General features: G+C 38.8%; 1 protein-coding gene across 5 annotated transcripts in view; it reads right to left on the bottom strand.

Moving 5' to 3' along the window:
* Window positions 1-279: 279 nt before the first annotated feature.
* amph (amphiphysin) overlaps window positions 280-21,430 on the bottom strand; it is a 279,401-nt gene continuing 258,250 nt past the window's right edge. For 2 of the 5 annotated variants that reach the window (XM_039753408.1, XM_039753412.1), the window contains 6 exons: window positions 20,061-20,105; window positions 16,868-16,915; window positions 15,622-15,687; window positions 13,340-13,600; window positions 5,102-5,203; window positions 280-969 (listed from right to left, as the gene is read on the bottom strand). In XM_039753408.1, coding sequence (XP_039609342.1) covers window positions 865-969; window positions 5,102-5,203; window positions 13,340-13,600; window positions 15,622-15,687; window positions 16,868-16,915; window positions 20,061-20,105 — 627 coding nt within the window. In that variant the 3' untranslated portion in view covers window positions 280-864. The remainder of the gene's footprint in view (window positions 970-5,101; window positions 5,204-13,339; window positions 13,601-15,621; window positions 15,688-16,867; window positions 16,916-20,060; window positions 20,106-21,430) is intronic. The other 3 variants (XM_039753409.1, XM_039753410.1, XM_039753411.1) reach the window with 3 other exon arrangements.

The raw sequence follows: 21,430 nt of genomic DNA, 5'->3' as shown, positions 1-21,430 counted from the left end.
AAAATAGAGTTCATGTAACATGTGTAACATAACTTAAAATATGCTGTATTTTACCATAATGTACTGGTTATATTTTGTTGAAGTTTAAATAAAGCATTTTGCACGGCTATACATAAACCTCATTTTGCTGAAGTTTCTGTTTCTCAGAAATGTACCAACAACCCACACTGCTCTCTTAAGTTGTCTTTTTTAACGCTATGTTTCATGCCCAATATTAAAATTTAACTGGAGATCATGTTTGCTTGTCATTTTGTTTAATCGATTTTGGCATAGGAGCAGCAAGTTTTATTTAAGGAGAATATGAACATCAAAATGCCAAACAACATCATAACCACACACCTGGCAAATGTAACTACATAGAACAAAACCGATGATGCAAGATAACATTTATACCAAAAAGTAAACATTGAAAAACGTCGGCAGCAACCATTGTACACTTTTAACGGTACCAATTCGTATGTGAGTACATTTTACGAATTAAATCTGCTGAAGAGCTTCAAATGAATACAACACACATAGTGCAGAAAAGATAAGGTCATTGTTTAGGAGGAATTCATTATTTTCTTTTCTGATTTTCAGAGGAAAGGATTACATATGGGACCACCAAAGCGCCAACAAAGCACAGATAAATTCATTGCTGCTTAAACAAAGAAGAACAGATTTATTTATTGGCTTCAGAAAAAATTATGCCTTATTCTTGCTTCATGCTCCAGGTTTCACATTATACGTTTGCTTAAAAGTCATCCACTTCAGCCGTTTGGTAAAGGAATCACCGGGGTGCGCAGAACCACAAGTTGACGGTATCCTGCCACGGAAGTCCTGCTTGGCTGGTTTAAGCTTGCTGTCATAGTTAGATGCCGTCTTCTATTCTATGCGCTGAGTGAAGTTTTCAGGAAATAATCCTTTATATGTCATATCACCAAACTGCCACCAGTCTTTTTCTTTAATTCCCTGAAGCCAGCCAGCATCCTTAAAAGAATCAAACCGAAAGAAAGGCTTATTAGCAAAGATAGCAGAAACACCATACAGTATATTATTATTTGGATCTGACAAAATGTTGCAATTCTCCTTATAACAGGGATGAGTTCAAAGTGTTGCTATATCGAAAAATCAGTCAAATGTGGCTTCTTTGAATTCTAAACATTAAATTGAAAAAAAAAAAAAAACAGTAGGTAGTCTTCTGAAATGCATTTACTTTGAGCAGTTACACACCATCATCAGATGCAAAATGTTGATAGTTTTCCTCACCCAACCAGCTATACAATTTTTTACAGGAAAAGTGAGTACAGCAATCTTACCTCAAAATGTATTTATCTGTTTATATTACTTAATTTACAACACTATCTCCTGTCACGCATGTTCGTCTGAGGATCACCATCCAAGCTATTGCCAGGTACAGTGGAACCTTGGGTCATGACCATAATTCGTTCCAAAACTCTGGTCGTAACCCGATTTGGTCATGACCCAAAGTAATTTTCCCCCATAGGATTGTATGGAAATACAATTAATCCGTTCCAGACAGTACAAACTGTATGTAAATATATTTTCTTTAAAGATTTTCAATTAATTATACCATAGAATGCACAGTGTAATAGTAAATTAAATGTAAAAACATTGAATAACACTGAGACATACACCCAGACTCCCTGCTCAGCTGCATGCAAGCCTGCGCTCTCTCTCCTGCACCGGCTTTATTTATTTAGTTATTTATTAAAACGGTCCTTTTTGACGGGAGCTGTGGACCCACTATACCACAGGAGGAAGCTGGGTTGAAAGGAGGCTACAGTTTTGAGGGAGAGTCCCTCTGCGTGATGCACCAAGAACAATGTACAGTACAGGGAGAGACTGAACACGTGCAGAAGTCGTCGACGTGCACAAACTGAAAGGGAAACTGGCTTGTTCGTATGCCGAGTGTGTGGTCGTGAACAGATGCAAAAGTTTGGCGAACGTTTTGGTCGTAACCCGATTTGTACGTGTTCCGAGACGTTCGTGAACCGAGGTTCCACTGTATGTCATACCACCCCAGGCCAAGAGAGGGTGCTGCTTTTTTATGTCTTGTCATTTTCTTCCTCCACAGTCTTAAGAAACCTCCACCTGAGGGAAACTGACCCCTCGCCTTCTGATCCAGAGCTTCAAAAGGATGTTTTTTATCACGGAGACAACCTGACAGAAGGAGCTTCAGCTCAGAAGACCCATCGGCAGAGCTGAACACATAGATGCCACTCGACTAAGTAGCAGTTATTTTTTTTTTATTTTTCCCATGCCATCGAGTATCGTTTTTTTCATTGGGATATTGTCAGTAAACATGGAGGGCCATCATGTTGGCACCCCAAAATATTCCTGTTTTGTTGACCCCTTTAAAAAAATCAACATAATGAAACCTTTAGTAGTTATGATGCTGCAAACCCCTTCAAATATTGACCATCTGTTTGCTTCTAATATCCAGATTTATTTAAATTATTCAAAATTATTAGAAATGAGTACATTAGAGGGTCAGCTCAGGTTGGAAGGTTGGGAGACAAAGTCAGAGAGGTGAGATTGTGTTGGTTTGGACATGTGCAGAGGAGAGATGCTGGGTATATTGGGAGAAGAATGTTAACGATAGAGCTGCCAGGGAAAAGAAAAAGAGGAAGGCATAAGAGAAGATTTATGGATGTGGTGAGAGAGGACATGCAGGTGATGGGTGTAACAGAACAAGATGCAGAGGACAGAAAGATATGGAAGAAAATGATCAGCTGTGGCAACCCCTAACGGAAGCAGCCAAAAGAAAAAGAATCTAAAATTTAAATGTTGCATAAACAAAATGCAATTTTTTGATTAGTGAATAATTCTATACTTTTTAAATACTTTTCGCTTGCTTAGATTTCATTTATTGCAGTGTAGTGTTGCCATTAGGGTGCACCACTTATTCCCCCAAACTACAGGCAACTACAGAAGGTCAGGCCTGGGTTCAACCACAGGTTATTTTTATTTTCAAACAGTACATCTATCTATCAATCTATCTATCGCTAACATCCTCCTTTTGCTCAGTAGTACATCATTCCTTCCAATCCTCTTCTTTTCTTTTCTCTTTCACTCTTCTCAGGGGACTGTGGTCCAGCTACCCTCTTGACTTCTACTCCCTGGGCCAAGAGGAGGGCTTTCTATTGACATCCCAACCCAGGACTACTTCTGTTGCTCAATCAGTTACCTCTGGGAAGGATTCTGGCCTGGGCAGAACCAATCCCAGTTTTTGTAGAGTCAGTATCTGACATCGCCCAAAGGTGGCCAACACAGAACCCAACAGGGCAGCTTCATAAAACCACATCTCCTATGCTGACATGGCATAAAAGATCCTTTTCTGTTGATCAATGTCAAAAAATCCAAATTAAGTTCACTGTGATTCAATGTTGTGTGACAATAAAATGTGCAAACTTGTAAGGGGTGAATACTTTTTATAGGCACTGTATGTCAACAAATATTTCTTGGCTTGAATTGACTTTTTGTGGTGAAAGAGGTGAAAATGAGCGTAGATGGTGTTACCTCTGACTCCAAACAATGCACAAGGCAGATATGAGAGCAAGGAGCCACATAAAAGGAGTTATGGAAGGTTGGGTGGCACTGGATGGTTGCCTCGCAGTAAGGAGACCTGGGTTCGCTTCCCAGGTCCTCCCTGCGTGGAGTTTGCATGTTCTCCCTATGTTTGTGTGGATTTCCTCCAGGTACTCCGGTTTCCTCCCACAGTCCAAAGACATACAGGTTAGGTGCATTGGCGATTCTAAATTGTCCCTAGTGTGTGCTTGGTGTGTGTGTGTACACGCCCTGCGGTGGTCTGGCACCCTGCCTGGGGTTTGTTTCCTGCCTTTCGCCCTTTGTTGGCTGGGATTGGCTGCAGCAGACCCCGTGACCATGTACTTAGAATATATAGCGGGATGGATAATGGATGGATGGATAGACCCAGAATTGTTTGGGCATTATTTTGTCTGCTGTTTGGGGCTCAATGGTGCCACCTTGTGGTTACTATATATTATTTATATAAATACAATACAGTCAAATACTTTAGAAAACTAGTGTTCTTCCAGTTTATTTTTATATTTAATTAGTTAAAATGTAAAGAATCACCTAAAAATGGCGAAAAGATAAATAGTAAACTGCCAGAGGTTTAAATATAAAGTTTAGGTTAGCAAAAGCTGAAAAAAAGTAAATTTCAAAATTTTTCAAATGGGCCTTCTTCAGGGAGCAACTAATAGGATAGAGCCTACAGATGTCCTGCAGCAAGTAAAGCAAATTAAGCCTTGCAAGTTGAAGCAAACAATTCACATAGGTGTTCCAACTTCTGTTGATTACTTAAAAACCCTCCGTTTGCTTTCAAAGCAGAGTTGTTATAGACTATGTTACTACACCCTCTGTAGTACTACTTAGATAATATTACACAACAGCTTCAAGCACAGCTTAACAGTGGTCGATAAAGCAAGTCTGTTTCTACTGTGAAGAGGAGACTTTGTGCTGCAGGTTTGGTAGGGCGGGTGGCAGTAAGAAAAGTCATTCCTTATTGGAGAAAATAAGGCCCTAAAATACCGGCTGTGGACTACTGAAGACTGGAAGAAAATCTTACAGACTGATGAATCAAAATTTGAAATCCTCAGTTCATTATGCAGGGTGTTTCTACGCCATCGAGTTAGTGAAAGGAAGGTCCCTCACTGTGTGACACCAACTGTGAAACATGGAGGAGGAAGTGTGATGGTCTGGGGTTCTTTTGCTAGAGACACAGTGACTGGCATTCTGAATCAAAAGGGTTACCACAGTTTGTCTGTTATATCAGCCAAAGCTGGCCATCTTGCTTAAATCAAAAATTTCAATAACATTTTGTACACTTAATGATTCCTTGACTTTTTTGTCATTATTTGTTCTCTGCCACATACGTTGGATATTTGTTATTTTGACAGCATAAAACTCACACCATTGTAAAAGAGAGTGTTTTTCCATTTTCCACTTCTTAAGTGTAAAAGAATGACTATATTCCTGTGCAAAACTAGTTAATATGGTTCTGCCATGATAATTCTATTATATAATTGTCATTGTAAGCAAATGTTTAATAACTATGGAAGGCTCGTTTCATTACCTGATCTTCAGCTCTTTCACAGGGAATAACTAAGACAATGTCATCCTTCTTCAGCTCAAGTTCATCTGAATTCGCAGCCTGAAAATCATGCAGCACAATAACCTAAAATAAGAGAAAGATTAGGCAATATTTAATGTTTTTTTCATCTGATTTTGTCATTATTGTAAAACTGTGTTTTACTGTATATAAGGATTTTTACAATATATATTGGATCTTTTGAAAGACCTTGAAGTCAAACAGCTGCTCAGGGAAAGGGACAAAGCCTTTAAATTAGGAGACACCTCAGCCTATAGAGCTGCCAGAGCTAACCTCAAGAAGGGCATGAAGTCTGCTAAACTAACGTACAAACAATGGATTGAGGAGGACTTTGACTGTAACTCAAACTCACAGTGGATGTGGCAAGGCATCTGATTAATCACGGATTATAAAAAGAAAAATGATGTTCAATACACACTGGCCAAAAACAATGCCAACCTAGCAGAGGAACTTAACAGTTTCTTTGCAAGGTTTGACAAGGACAATAACCAGCCTCTAATAAGCCTTGAGCTGACTGGAGACTCACAGCCTGTAGTCGTATACATACATGATGTGCGCCGGGCACTCGAAAACATCAATACAAAGAAGGCAGCAGGTCCTGATAATGTGCAAGGACATGTGCTTCAGGCCTGCGCTGACCAATTAGCAAAGGTATTTACACACATATTCAACCTTTCTCTCTCCTCAGGTGTATAGGGTGGTCCAAATCTAATTATGCAATTTTCATCCATCCATCCATCCATTTTCTAACCCGCTGAATCCGAATAGGGTCACGGGGGTCCGCCGGAGCCAATCCCAGCCAACACAGGGCACAAGGCAGGAACCAATCCCGGGCAGGGTGCCAACCCACCGCAGGACACACACAAACACACCCACACACCAGGGCCAATTTAGAATCGCCAATCCACCTAACCTGCATGTCTTTGGATTGTGGGAGGAAACCGGAGCACCCGGAGGAAACCCACGCAGACACGAGGCAATTTTCATTACGCTATAACTTATTAAGTTAATTACATAGAAAATCACCCAAAAAATCCCGGACCATCGAGAAGAATCATCTCCGCATAAATCAAAGTCATTCAGACGATCTGGATCTGCATAAATAGATCTGGACCACCCTGTAGTCCCCTTGTGCCTAAAATCCACAACCATTGTACCTGTTCCCAAAAAAACGAAGATAACCTGTCCTAATGACTATCGACCAGTCGCTTTCACCCCTGTCATCGCAAAGTGCTTTGAACGACTGGTAATCACCCACATCAAAGCCTCCATCCCAGCTGATCTAGACCAACACCAATTTGCCTATCGGTCAAACAGATCAACTGAGGATGCCATCTGTGTGGCTCTACATGCTGCCCTCTCGCACCTGGAAAAGCCCAACACCTATGTTAGGATGCTCTTTATTGACTACAGCTCTGCATTTAATAACATCATATCTAACCAGTTAATCAAAAAACTCGCACTAGGACTCGCTCCGTCCATATGCAACTGGTTACTGGATTTTCTCACCAACCACCCCCAGTCTGTCAGGATGGGCAAACACACATCCTCCACCCTTACCCTGAGCACTGGTGTGCTGCAAGGATGTGTACTAAGTCCCCTTCTCTATGTACTCTTCACCCATGACTGTCAACCCATCCACCAATCAAACATTATTGTTAAATTTGCGGATGATGCGACTGTCATTGGGCTTGTAACAGACAACAATGAAGCTGAATATAAGGAAAAGGTTCAGAATCTGACAGCATGGTGCAACACCAACAACCTGGTCTTAAATACCAAAAAGACCAAAGAAGTTATTCTGGACATTAGGTCCACCACAAAGACCAAACACAGTCTGATAATAATCAATGCAGATGCTGTGGAGAGAGTTTCCAGCTTTAAGTTTCTAGGAGTCACCATCTCAGAGGACCTGTCCTGGGCTGACAACAACTTGGCTATAATAGGCAAAGCACAACAATGTCTCTATTTTCTAAGTAAGCTATGGAGAGTTAACCTCCCCCAGAAGCTGCTGGTTAACTTCTATAGATGCACTATAGAGAGCATCTTAACTAACTGCATGATGGCCTGATACAACAGCTGCACCAAGGCTGCTGAAGAAGCCCTGCAGTGGGTCATAAAAACAACACAGGCCATTATTGGGACTGAACTGCCATCACTCGAACTCTTGTATAAGACACGCTGTGTGACAAGGGCCAAAAACATTCTCAAGTTCAAAACTCATCCTGGAAATTCTTTGTTTGGTCTCCTCCCGTCAGGCAGACGCTTTAGGTCAATGTACAAAAAGACTAAAAAGTAGCTTTTTCCCATCTGCCATAAACTTTCTGAACTCTGAATCTCCTCACTCTGAAATCGTTTTTAATTGAACATGTGCAATAAGCTATATTGGTAATGTGCAATATACTGATGTAATACAATATACTGTATAATATGTAATGTACTATTCATTAACAGGTGCAATAACAATTTATGCTGCTGTACTTTGAGCAATAATAATTTGCCCTGGTTACTTGATCACTTAACACGGTATACGACATATTTGGAATTATTTGACTTTTCTTTAAATGCACCTTGGGGCTGTCACAAAAAGTAATTTTGTTGTGTTACACAATGACAATAAAGTGCTTGAACTTGAACTTGTAAGCTTACCCAGCAGGAAGGAAATTATAAATGATGGACAGAAGGGATGGATCCCAACCAAAATGCATTATGTTCTTTTTTTCCAGCCAGGAAGCCATCAGAGATGGGCACCATGGGTGGATGAGCATCCCAACCAGGATTGTTGATGCTCTTTTTCCTTGATGGAAGGCCAAAACAGGGGAAGGAAGACAGTGGCCATCTGCCTTCCAGAACCAAATGTTCCTCTATTAAGTTGGGTGGTAGCATTTCCCTCAGCAAGGTTCTAACAGTACACCTGCTGGGCAGTATGGGATTGGTAGTAGTCCCTATGAGCAGCTCTGAAGTAAAGTGAGGTCCATGGTTTATTGACGTCTTTTAAATAAATAATCACCAGACTCGCGTCTTCAGGTTGGGGCATGGTAGCGGGGTGAGAGCGGTTCCTGTGCGTGATGCGGGATCGGAAGGCCCTGCACTTAGTGCACAAGTGCAGGATCGCCCATGACCCTAATTGGTGCGAGGAGCTGCCGATTGCTGCAGCTGTACCATGTCCCAGAGTGCAAGGGGAGAGAACAAAAAACAGACAGAATGTAGAGGAAAGAGAAGAAGAGACATGAGAACAGCAGTGGGTGGAGAGGCAGGTCAAGCCAGCCAGACAGCTTGCCAGAGCGTGGAAAGGCAGAGCAGTCGTTTGTCCCATGTAGGAGCAAAGATTTGGTACTCTAGATGTGGATTGTCCCTGCTGACTATTCCTTGAGGAGTGGCTGTGGTCGAGGTGGCATCCTCCTCAGGGATCCGAGGGACAACTGTGAGAGCATGAAGGAAGATGGGAGGACAACCAACCCCGAGCAGTCTGGCTGTTGCCGCTCGAGATGGCTAAGACGGGGGTCAGGAAGAGAGGAGTGTGGCTGCTAGTGCCACTGCCAGCTGAGTGAGCTATGGGTAAGCTGGGGAGACAAAGAAGGAGTTGTGTTGGGCTCATCCAAGTTGGGAAGAAACAATGACTCGCTGGGTGTGACATTGATTTTAGTCTTCTTTTAAGGTTTATTTATCTCACTGATTCCCACTATTTTAACGGATTATTTATTTATTGGACATTGTTTGGAAGCACAGTATTTTTGGACACTTATTTTGTTCTCTTTTTTTAATAAAAGCACTGAGCACTTTACACCTTCCCCTTGTTTTGTGTGGTGTCCTCATATACCGGCTCAATCCTCTGAAAAATTATTGACTGTGGCATGTTAAAGAGGCTCCCGGTGGGAGCCCTGCGGGGGGTCTGTGTGGAGGTAAGGAAGGAAGCCCTGTCCTAGTGAGGTCCTGCCTGACCTGAAAGTGCTTCATGGAAACCATATTGTCACACTGGATGTACTCCCAGGACCAGCTTCAAAAAGGATCCCTCTGGCCATTAGAGCGAGTTGGAGTTAGTGGAGGAGAATGACAAAGCTTACTAGTTAAAGAAGAAAAGGACAATAATTTGTAAAAGAAAAAAATGGTTAAGGTATGAAAGAAAATAAAAATATGCCTTTGAACCTGGGTGTGTAATTGTGTCTGAAAGTTGACTGTCTGAGATGCACCCTAGCAGTAACAACCTGTACTCCTTACCTTTCAAATGCTCATATGAAAGTGATACTGCTCATCATGTGCACAATTCATTTGCTTAATCTGTGATAGATAAATGAAGAGATGCTCTGTTTAAAGGTGATAAGCAAAACAATGAGCTTTCAATGGAGTGAAAGTTGGATTTGTAGGCTGAAGTACTTTGTAGATAAACCTGCCATAAAGGCAAAACAAAAACTCTCTATGTGCTTCGAATTCAGAAAGATGATTTGGCTCTGCCTCGGCATGTAATAGACAAGTTTTTTTCTCTTTTTATATGACATGGCTTGCTCTTGAAAGCAACTATCACCATTGAGACTTAAATTTAAATTTCATCGTACAGTTCTTCTTTGAAAGCTTCACAATTAATTATTTTCAAACAATATGTAGCTACTAGAGGCGGGGGAAAAATTGAGAGTATTCTAAGATTCTTCATCTCAATATACCATTAATACAATGAAGATCAATGCTGAATTTTTTTTTTCCTTATCATCATCTGTGGGAATGATAGAAGCAATATATTTTAATAGTATTTGCAGAGCAAAATGCATGGTTTGTACATTCCCAAATAAAGCAAATGACTAATGTTAGCACTGCTGCAGAGACAACACTGCAAAATGCTCTGTCCATGCTTAGGCTGAACATTCTGTTTCAAATGGGTTTTCATGGGAAGACAGACATTGACATGAAAGATGCAATTTGCACGCATTGTTATACTGTTATATGTGCTATGCTATAAGTGCAAGCTGGTGCCTTTCATTTTATGTAACCTTTTAATCATCTTAAAAATATTATTACAGTATATTGTAAATTTTGTCTGTTTTTTCTCTCTGTTTATATTTGATACTTTTCCTGTGAGTATTGTTTTGTGTTTTTTTAATGTTTTATTACATTATGTTAATTGTGTATTTATTATGTACTCTGTTATCTTTATATTGAGCCTAGGAGGGTGGGCTCCCCTGATACTGCAGCTATGGATCAGCAGCCAGGTTTAAATACACTTGTAAATGCATCAGGGCTACTGCTGAGGCATTGACTTGGCTTGTTTGTTTGACTCAGCCTTCTTGGATACCCGTTTGGTTCTTGTTCTTTGTTTTTGATATTCAGTTTGTTTATATTCTCTGCTTTGCATTTAGGATGTGATATTGCCTATTGGACTTTGGATTTGTTCACTTTCAGATTGCCTGTTTTTGCATTCTCTAATTTTTTAATTCTCTTTTTGTTAAAATTTGTACTACTTTTATGAAAATTATTATTAATAGTAATAATACTAACTAGGGGGCTCTGCCCCCTGCTCACTTCGCTCGCCAACCCCCGTGCAGGCCCTATGCGCTAGTCATTTCCCAGATCTGCCGCTTGCGATGAATCATGCTGTGCTTTTGGATGAAAACAAATATCTACTCTGCCTTTGATATTTCCGTCTTTTGAAACTATTATCATGGACAATTCGTCACAAGTTGGTTTATTATATATGTGAGTGTGATCTTTCGGATTACAAAAGAAATCCAAGAAAACTTCTTTGTCCTTGTTTTTCAGATAAATTTAGTGTAAAGTGCGATACTTTTGGGCGTATGGATTTGTATCCACTATTGGCTGCAGAATTTCTAATACATCCAATCATTTAACTCTTTCGATTCTATGTTGTATCACTTCTTCGTGATCAAAAATATATTTCTTTGAAATTTACATTTGTAGTAGCTTTAATTGTTGTAGCACCACAAATTCTCATAGCATATGGTCCTGAATCATGTAAATCTATGTTTTCAGCACTGAATGATGCAAACGTAGATTATTAAATATTAGGGATAACTTTGGTTGTTTTTATGGTCCCCCTTTCCATTTTTCAGTCTTTGTTTATTGTTTTCAGATTTTGCACTTTAACAATTAGTTTTCTTGCATTTCTAAACGCTTTTAACCAATTTCCATTGAATAATTCATTAGCTAAAAATACTCAAGGTGGTATGTGAGACATTGAATGTGTGCTTGGTGTATGCATGCCCTGCGGTGGGCTAACACCCTACCCGGCGTTTGTTTCCTGCCTTGCGCCCTGTGTTGGCTGGGATTGGCTCCAGCAGACCCCTGTGACCCTGTAGTTACGATTTAGCGGGATGGATGGACTATCCTTTTTGTTATTATTCTCTCTTCTGCTACTAACTCCAGCAGATTGAGATTTCTTAGTAACAGTGCCCATTGACAGTCATTGTTACTTGACATTGCTTTCTTACTTGAAGACATCATCAGTTTGGGGACTATTTAGCTTTGTGACAGGCAGCATCCTAGTTTTGACCCAATAATATAAAAAAAGACACAACCAGCATGAATCTTTGTTTAGTGTAATTAGACAAAAGAAAGCAAAGTAATTATTTTTGACTTTTGTTCCTGTTTTGCATATCAAATCTCTGACTTTGGATTTTTTGTGTTCCTGGGTTCTCAGTCTTTGTCCTGTCCCTCCTTGCTTTTACTGTTCATCTTCTGGTTCATTTTTTAACACCACTAATCTGCGTGATTGCCTTTCATAGATTCATTACATAATACTACTGATATTTTAAAAATGATGTGACATAATGTAACATCAACCCAAACCTACTTAATACACTTAAGATGGTTAGGGGCTTCAGCCTATCCTAGCAGCACTGAGCGCAAGACAGGAACCAGCCAGTGTTACTTCTATATAATGGCATAAAGTATGCATAACTTCAAGACATTTTCAGAGGTGTTATAACACTTAAGTAATGTAGATTTCTTTGAGCGGTACTGATACTGAAACTGATACTTTCTTAGTATGGAATACTGTGAAACGGTCTAGTACAGGGGTCCTCAATCACTGTCCTGGAGAGCCGCAGTGGCTGCAGGTTTTTGCTCCAACCCAGTTGCTTAATAAAAAGCACTTATTGCTAAAGTAACACTTCTGCTTCACTTTAGTGATTTTGAGCCCTTATTGCTTAATTTTGTCTTAAACAGCTATTTTAATTGATCCTTATTATCAATAACATGCAAATGACAAGAGAGAGCAGCATTTCTCTATTTAGCTTATTTACATTTACACCTGTGTGTATTTATCTGCACTATTGGGTTTAATTAAATACTTGGAAGAAAAATGAAGAGAAAAAAGTGAAGGACAGAATTACTCGTCCATTTTAGCCTTCAAATCATTTGCATGATAGAAAGGGAAAGAAAATCTAGGATATGAGAATGACCTGACATAGCAGAGTTAATTTAATTTCATAGCTTGTTAATGCTTTATTGGCAAGAATTGCTTTCTAATTAAGCAACCAGGTCAGAACAAAAACCTGCAGCCACTGCGGCTCTCCAGGACTGGGATTGAGGACCCCTGGTCTAGTAGAATAAACGGCAGGGCCAAAAAATTGTAAAGCCATAACTGTTCAATAATTTAGTGATACATTAAAGTATGAAGGGAAGACATTGAATTATTTTTCTATACCAGCAGTAACTGAAATGTCTGTTTTTTATATCAAAAACAAAACTTAAACTATGTTACTGCTGCTACAATTATAAACCTTCATATAACATACACTACAAATGTAAGGAAACTCCAGCCGATTATCAGAGAACAAAGTAATCAAAACACGTGGCCTGTCAGGTTGCTGAAGTGGATGCCCTGCAATATTTTTAGAGGCAGGTGGGTGAGGTGTGATTAGCTTGTTATAGCACTGCCATAGCAAATGAGCCAAGCAGAGTTAATTGTCCCATAAGCACTTCAAATGACCTTGCACTATTATTGATGCTATTACGATAAACAGGAGTAATTACAGCTCTTGGCTGTCTTGAAAGTGTTTGTGAATTCCTTGGACTGTTGCTAAGAATGGCCTGGCCTGGTCTGGTCTATCTGAGATGTGAGAGTGGACCTCACAAGAACAACTAATAGTGTATCACTGAGTTCACAAAGTCTTAGTTGTGATTCATTTTTTGTCTAACCTATGTGAGTGCAAATCCCTAATAAAGATACATCCACTTTTAACTGTATAATACCTTGTACTTGTATCCTTTTGGAAAGCTCTGCTCTGAAGTGGTTTCTGGCTTTACTTCCACATCTGGCTGGCCAGACTCTACCTCTGGTTGAAGTTTCTCTTCTGTGAGTTCTGGCTCATTTTGTGTAGATGCTGGTGGTGATCCATTATCACTTCTTTCATGTGTCACTGTCTCTGATTCATTGAAAGCATCTAACTCTTCATCTTCCTCTTCATTATTTGAAGCAGGTTCAATGATTACTTCTGGTATTGTCTGTTTTACCTGTAGTGAGGAAAAATGAAAGGAGATAGGAAAATATAACTACTTTATAGACAAAAAACCCTATATATCGTGTTCCTTCATAGAAAGTAATTTGCGGAACAAATAAAGGTATTAGCTTCAAATAAATTAGTTAAATTAAATTACTCTTTTCCCCAAGGAGTCAAAATGGTTTACTAAGATATATTCAAACACTTATCATTTTTCTAAGTGCACTTCTTTCATCATAGGGAAGCAGCAAAAGAAAATGTTCGGAGCAGTCATTCAACACTCCAGCACATACACATCTATGTACACCCCAGGCTAATTTAGAAATTCCAATTAATATCTTACACATCTGGCAATAAGTATCCCGAAGAAAAATTAGACATATGCTGTGAAATTGTACAGTTCAATTCACAAAGTGACAAGGCTAAGAATACAACCTAGGCCTGGAGTGCCGCAGTGGCTGCAGGTTTTCATTCTAACCCTTTCCCTACTCAGTGACCAGTTTTCACTGCTAATTAACTTTTTCCCCATCACTTTAATAGCCCTGTTAGAAGAGTTCAGCCCTCTGAATTGATTCCTTTTTTCATTAAATGACAGCCAAGCAGAAATGAGACGTGAAACGAGATAACGGATGACCAGCTAAACTGGGGCTTTAAACTCCAACCAATTTCACTCCAATCATTTTCTTAGTGAGAAGCCAATTCTTGCTGTTAATTAAACCCGTTATTTAATTCCATGGCTTGTTGCTGCTCTCATTCTGCCACAGCACACATTTCAAAAACTGTTGTTTTTCTGTTCTTTCTAACAGCACCACTGTCAAAATGTTTTGGTGACCTGAGAGATCAACCTTACCAAGACCATCATCTCTCTTTAATTTCAGATATTGTGTAATGGGCACAGGGGAGCTGGTCATGTGGTGGCTTGTTTTGTGACTCATTATTGTTTGGCTGCTAATTAAAGAAAAAGAAACAATAGGGCCTGAGTCAACTTAATTAAAAGAAGTAATCAGCAGCAAAAACTGGTCACTAATTAAGAAGATGGTAAGAATGCAAACCTGCAGCCACTGCGACACCCTAGGCCTGGAGTTTGTCACTCCTGACCTAGGCCATTGATGCTGTGAGGCACAGGCTAAACACTGAAAAACAGTGCCACCCAGCATGCATCTGGTGATGTATCTGTATGTACTTATTCTATTATAGAGCCAAAGGGTGCCAGTTCAAGGCAGGCAGGGATCAACTCTGGATGTGCTGTGTGTGGATCAACTTGGTTTGATGCTGAGCACACACACACACACACACACACACACACACAATATCATTGACTCGTACATAAATAGATTTAGAATTGTCAGTCACCTTTACTCGAATGTCTTTTGGAAAACTGGAACAAACTGAAGGAATCTACATGTTCAGATTCCATACAGACAGAGAAAAAGATTCAAACCTGATCTGTGGGGCAGCAAGGCAGCACTGCTAACCACTGCATCAATGCCTTTGACAGAATTAATATTAAAAGGCATCTTTAAAAAAAGATCAAAACATATTCCGGTAACAATACATAAAATAGTTAAATACATGGGTATTTCAGTTTCATTAAGTTACAGCAGTTAGGAAACAAACCGAAACTTTATGTAAAAATGCATTAAGCAATGTATAATAATGGACAGTTACTGCATACACAGCACAATATACAGAATCTAGTTATTATAAATTTCCAGCTGGCATCACAAATTATTTTTGGGTGTGTTTTTCTTTACTCTGAATTCATAATCTAATCATAAACTATCAAAAATTAAGAAACTCATATTATACGTAAATGTACATGAAATTATACAAACCCATTAATTACCTCCTTTAAAAAAAAGTTTAAAGTATAATCAGTTAATATAAAAGGATTTTTTAATACAATTTAAATGTATTAAGCGTCCATGGTTTACAATATAAATATCCACAAATTGGTCATGTATCCTTAGCCAGACTTAGTACTACTATAATATTGTTTTAAACCTGATGAAATCTTAATTTGTAAATATCTACCTGCTCAACTTCAGAGTCTTCAGTGACATCTTTATTATTTTCTTCTTCTAGATCTTGTACTACGCTCTAGAAGATGTTTTCAGAGAGTTATAAAGAAACCAAGCTAAATGTTGATATTCTAACAATGAAAGGGGGGGTGACTACAATGATCAAAACTTTATTTTCATGTTCTTTGGCAAAAGAACAATTGATGCAAGTAGGCAGAGGGTGTTAGTGAGCTGTACATTTTAAGAACTACAAGCACTAAAAAGAATTATTTACAGCACTGGCTATTTAGTGTTTTCTGGTACTCTAGTGTAATTATTTACAATTCAGCTATACATCTGAATTCATTGATATTGTCTGGACTTCTTTCTGAATCAATTTTTTAAGATAAGATTTCTGAAATCACCAATACAAGACTGTTATGGTCTTGCCTGGCCTATTATCAGGACAATTCAATTTTTAATAAAGGCTTAGCAAACCCATGCAGATCCTTAATGCAGCAGATAGACTCCAGATATCCAATAGAAGACAACTGTACAGCATCATGTGCACCCTTTAGACGGATTGACTGAGTACATTACATACAGTAGTTCAATACCTGCATCTTTATTTATAACACATACTTTTTACTGTATTGTTGAGGTGCACTTTTTTTGAATGGAAGATAACAATTGTCAAATTTCATTAACATATACTGTATGGGAGGGGAAACACCATAGACATGCAGAATGATGTGTTGGCCAACAGATCATTTTTACGCTTGTGTCAGTGTGCACATCAATAAGAATTGATGAAAGTATCAGTGACAAGATATACAATTCTGATTCTCAAAGCTTTTTCTTCATTATACTGTGTGCCTTTAACAATACAAGTGTGTGTACCGAATTGTTATTAACCTGTACGAAAGTTAATTCAATTGATATCCTTCACTGATACTTCTTACACAAATGTTTTCTACAACACAACAGACTGTAGCATCAAAAATATCTTGATGCAGTCTGCTTTTACAACATACACAGTGAAAAGAACCTAAAGCACATGAAACTCCTGCCACCTTCCAATGAGGTAATCAGTACCTGAGCCAGTACATTATATAATCCAACAGTTTGTAAGTGGCATTTCATTAGGTAAACTGCACAGGGTTTAACTTGAAATGCACTTAAGGTTCTTCTCAGCTGTAATGCAGGACATTACTAGATACAGCGCCAGATAACTAGAGCAAAACTAATTCCAGCTTTGTGATACAGCCAGCGATAATTACCACAGCCTGAGATGCTGAGGGCTCAGTTTCTGCATCCTCTGCTGAATCCTACATATAAGAAGAGGTTACTGCTGTTATTAAAATTGACAAAAAGTTTCTTCACAAATTATTTCGAGAGCTGTGCTAATAGTAAACTCCTTCTGACAATTAGTTAATTAAAAAAAAACACACCCTCAACGCGTCTTTGAGAGCCTCACCCCTTAAACTTAGTCATTTCATTTCATATGTGACACCTTTCATGATCATCACAGTCAACAATGAACAATCTCATAATTTCAGGATTCTGTTGTTCTTGTTGACAGGGTAAGAAGGCTGATCACTAAGTTGAAGCACTCACAAACATCATTTAACATTTCTTTGTGTTATACTTAACCTAAGTAAAACACATTTATAACTGCTTCATTAAAGTACAGGAAGCACCTTCAGCATCAGTTCATGGGCATCAACAGAGATGATCTGGAGGCAGAGTCTTAGGTTCTCCATATTTCAAATGCACTGAGAGGTGTGCTTCATATAAACATAGATAGCCTTATCATCAGCAAGCAGGTCCTCCAACTTGCAGGGAAAACTCAGGGGTTGGTGGCAGGATTGGCACTCCAGCCACTGTAAAAAACCCTCACATTGTTCAGTGTGGTGCTGAGGTGTCACCCGTTGCACAGCTGCTGCAAGCAAGTCATGCTGGCTAATAAATTATCTTGGTGACAGCATCAACCAAAGTCAACCAAGCGCTGACAGTTTACAGGTTAATGACACTTTGACTCACCATGAAGAACAAGTGACCGGATTTGACAGAAAATACAAGAGCATATCCATCACTTCAGATTCTAGTAAGTACAAGATTAGGGCCACCGCTTTAGGAGAGTGGTGGGCATATTCAGTATCAGTAGTGAGCAGGAGGCCATCTACAGATTGTAAAAGCAAGATTCAAACAAATGATTTAAGTGTCAAATTATTTGAATGTAAGACATATACAGGTGGGTCTGGGGTTATGGCAGTCTTTATGTTACAACCAATTCACAGATATGAACAAGCACTTAAAACCTTCAGATCTTTCTTTTCAATGGAATTGCTATTAATTTTCCACTTTTGACTTACAAATGAAGCAAACTATTGTAGTTTTCACTTGAATTAATATGTAACAGCCTTCACTAATGGTCAGGAATTGTGCTATTCACTGTGTCACCATTTGGTGCTTTTGTGTGTATATAATCCCAGAATGTAACAGGAAGCATGTGCATCCATGCACTAATGTCTGTCACAAGTGAGCATCTTGATTGGCAGCCATTATTTTAACTGTTTTTTTGAAACCATTGCTTGTAATTCCTAGGATCATAAGTACATATCACTGCTGTGTCATGTCAGGGAATTTAGGTGCTGACAGGAAAGGGTGACAGTAAGTGATTCCTCACCACAGATAGCACTTTCTTCATGAATGCAACCACCAGCTCGCACAAGAAGTTCTGTTACAGGGAAGCAGCTTGATCAGTAGCTGGCCTTTTAGATGACTGGAAGAAGTTACCACTTCTAATTCCCAGCATCCTACATACGCATCCCAATTGTACCATCTCAGGCAATATAATTGCTGAGAGGAGAGGTAACACTCTTAGCAATCTTTCAGCAAAGACAGTATGCTTCTGCTGAGGGATCAACTGTCAGTTAGCGGTGGCTTTTCAGATACAGTACAGTAATATTACTTTACTGCAATTTTATAAAGTTTGAAATGTTTTAGTTTAAAATAAATAATGAGTGAAGCTTTTCTAAAGGTGTTTCGTTAACTTAATGTTTCAATGCAAGTTCAGACTTATATACAAAATCAACTTATAAAAGTTGGCAGGAATGGAACTTGTTCATAACCCAAGTGCCACCTGTATTCTGTCTACACTATTTAATGCAGATGGTCAAAAGGATGGTGAGAAAGAAGAGTACATTGTTGACATCTTTGGAACAGGGCATATTTTGTGAGGCTGAAAACAGTAGAACCAGAGCCACTGAATAGACTGAAGAGGCAGACTGATTTAGATAAATGGAGCAACACCAGTGCAGCAAGACTTAAACAAATGAGTGGGTAAAGGATCCAGAGATTAGGTTGCTGGTTGGAAACAAGAGAAAAGATTAGTGACTTTAGATTATAAGGTATTAAAAGGTGATAGAAAAGTAGCAGGATTATTGAAATGGGTCAGACTGGGGAGGGTAGGACAGTGGAATAAGAAAAAAAAAGAGTATTGATTTTACTAGGACAGAAGAAGGCATAATCATAGCAGTCACAGAAGATGAGGGATCAGCCATTCTTTCAATAACACTGCAACCCTGTACACTTACTGTCGCTATCATCATCTGCTGCTCATGCACTGCTTCTTGAATACATTTGTGACATAAGTCGTTGGCTTTCATTTGCTAAGTGACATTGTGCATCCCACTTAAGGCAGATATATTAATGGGGATAAAGTTCTATCTATCTATCTATCTATCTATCTATCTATCTATCTATCTATCTATCTATCTATCTATCTATCTATCTATCTATCTATCTATCTATCTATCTATCTATCTATCTATCTATCTATCTATCTTTAAACAGCTGTATAAATGGTACCAACACCATATGATCAGATCAGACCAGATGATTAGTGGCTGATTTTGCATCAGTGTCTCTTTTGTTGCGCCATAGTACAACTTTTTCTTTTGTCGTAATTACACTGAGATTACAAGGTCGATACCCCAATAAAGTAGTTACATACCAGGTAACACTTGTGGTCGGTCGGCCAGTTGGCAAACATCCACCACATTCTCTCAGTTAAAAGAAGCAGATCTTAGACATGTGATACAGTATTTGCCAAATAACACAAACAACAGGTGTACACACTTTTGCATCCGCTCACAGGGATCAAACCTCGTACTTCAGTGCCTGAGGCAAAGCCTCTGATGTTGCACCACAGCAGCTAATTTGTTTATTTGATCTGGTGAAAATCTGAGAATTATTTCCTTAGGTCTTAGTCGCAAGCAGATTATTTGGTATGTGGTTACGTACCAGGTAACACTTGTAGTTAGTGGGCCAGTCAGCCAACATCTGCCACATCCTCTCAGTTGCGAGAAGCAGATCTGCCCAACCAACCACAAGCATTTGTTTGTGCCTTCCTTCCACAGAACTGTAAATGCTACATATATATTTCTATTGCAGCTTTTTAATAGTTACCATTTTTGAAGTGTCAATTTCACTTTCTACATCCATTCTTGGTTCCTACATTTGAAGAGAAAAAATTTCATTCATACATGAAAAATAGCACTGAGATTTTGTTAAAGGCAACATTTGGTAATATTATACACAAAGATGTTTCTTAATACTATGTTAATTCAATTTCCCCTTCAACAATCCCTTGACACCAATGGCCTAAATTTTTAAGGAGTACATTCCACACCAACTTTTTTATTCAGGATTAAATACCTCTAAGATGTTTATCATCTAAGTTTCCAAAATTTAAATGCTGGAGGTTGGTCAAACATGTAAGTCAGAATTTCACTGTACTCTATACATGTGACCATAGCACTAATCGTACTACTAATTCTATAACACTGCTATCTCTGTGCCTTCAAACACTTTCCATTGTAGTATATAAAGCGTTGTACTATTCTCCTTCAAGATTATTCAACTGAAGTTAGCAATACTTTCATATAGGATTTCGAGATATACCAGCTGTTGTGGTATACTGGATGAAATTCATTTTCCAGTATAAGGTTGGGAGCATGCACTGATACAGTGTGTTGCTGCACCAACCACACAATGAACCAACTCAGGATCCCAAATTAGTACCCAAATGTGGCCTTGCAACAGGTGACACATCAGCATGGATTTTGAAAAAAAACAATTTACTGGTATTTACAAAGCCAGAAAATATTATTTTCTGTTGGTAAATATCTTAAAAGGTAATATCTTTGTGTATAGACGTGCAACTGAATTAAGTGCATTAAGTGAGCCTCCCCCTTTCTGAACATTAATCATATTGATGTGTGATTCATCCAGATCGGTGAGTGAATTCAAACAAAAAGGCAGAACAGGAAGAAGTTGTGTCTTGTGCTGTGTATGCCTCACAGCAGCGGCATGAGCGAGTGTGTTAGTGAGTAAGATGAGTGAGTGAGGAAGACCCTGTACTTTAAATGATTTGAGAGAAGTGCATACATATTAAATTAATCGGAGTAGCAGAGATTTAACAAGTGTTTCAATAGATATGAGTTATCTGTAGTGCATTTGTTATTTCAGGCTCTAATAAACTATACACAAACGCATTGTAGCAGTATATACTGAGACCATCAGAATTTTTAATTATACCATAATATGAATTTTTGCTATACCATCCACCCCTTCCACGTATATCCTATGTTATACAAATCAGTGATTTTTTACTGCAAATCCACAGTCGTCACTCCTCCTGTATCACTCAGAAGTGAATGAACTGGTCTGTTGAGTAGTTTTTCATTTGCCATATCTGGTTAACATGAAAAAATTATTTATAGCAGTAAACAAGTTTGAAAATGTTGATAGCTTTTTTACAGTATAAATGCTGCATA

The sequence above is a fragment of the Polypterus senegalus genome, chromosome 5 (genome assembly GCF_016835505.1).
Source record: "Polypterus senegalus isolate Bchr_013 chromosome 5, ASM1683550v1, whole genome shotgun sequence".
Lineage (NCBI taxonomy): Eukaryota > Metazoa > Chordata > Cladistia > Polypteriformes > Polypteridae > Polypterus > Polypterus senegalus.
The sequence above is the reverse complement of the archived record's forward strand: the minus strand, read 5'-3'. Positions and strand labels throughout refer to the sequence as shown.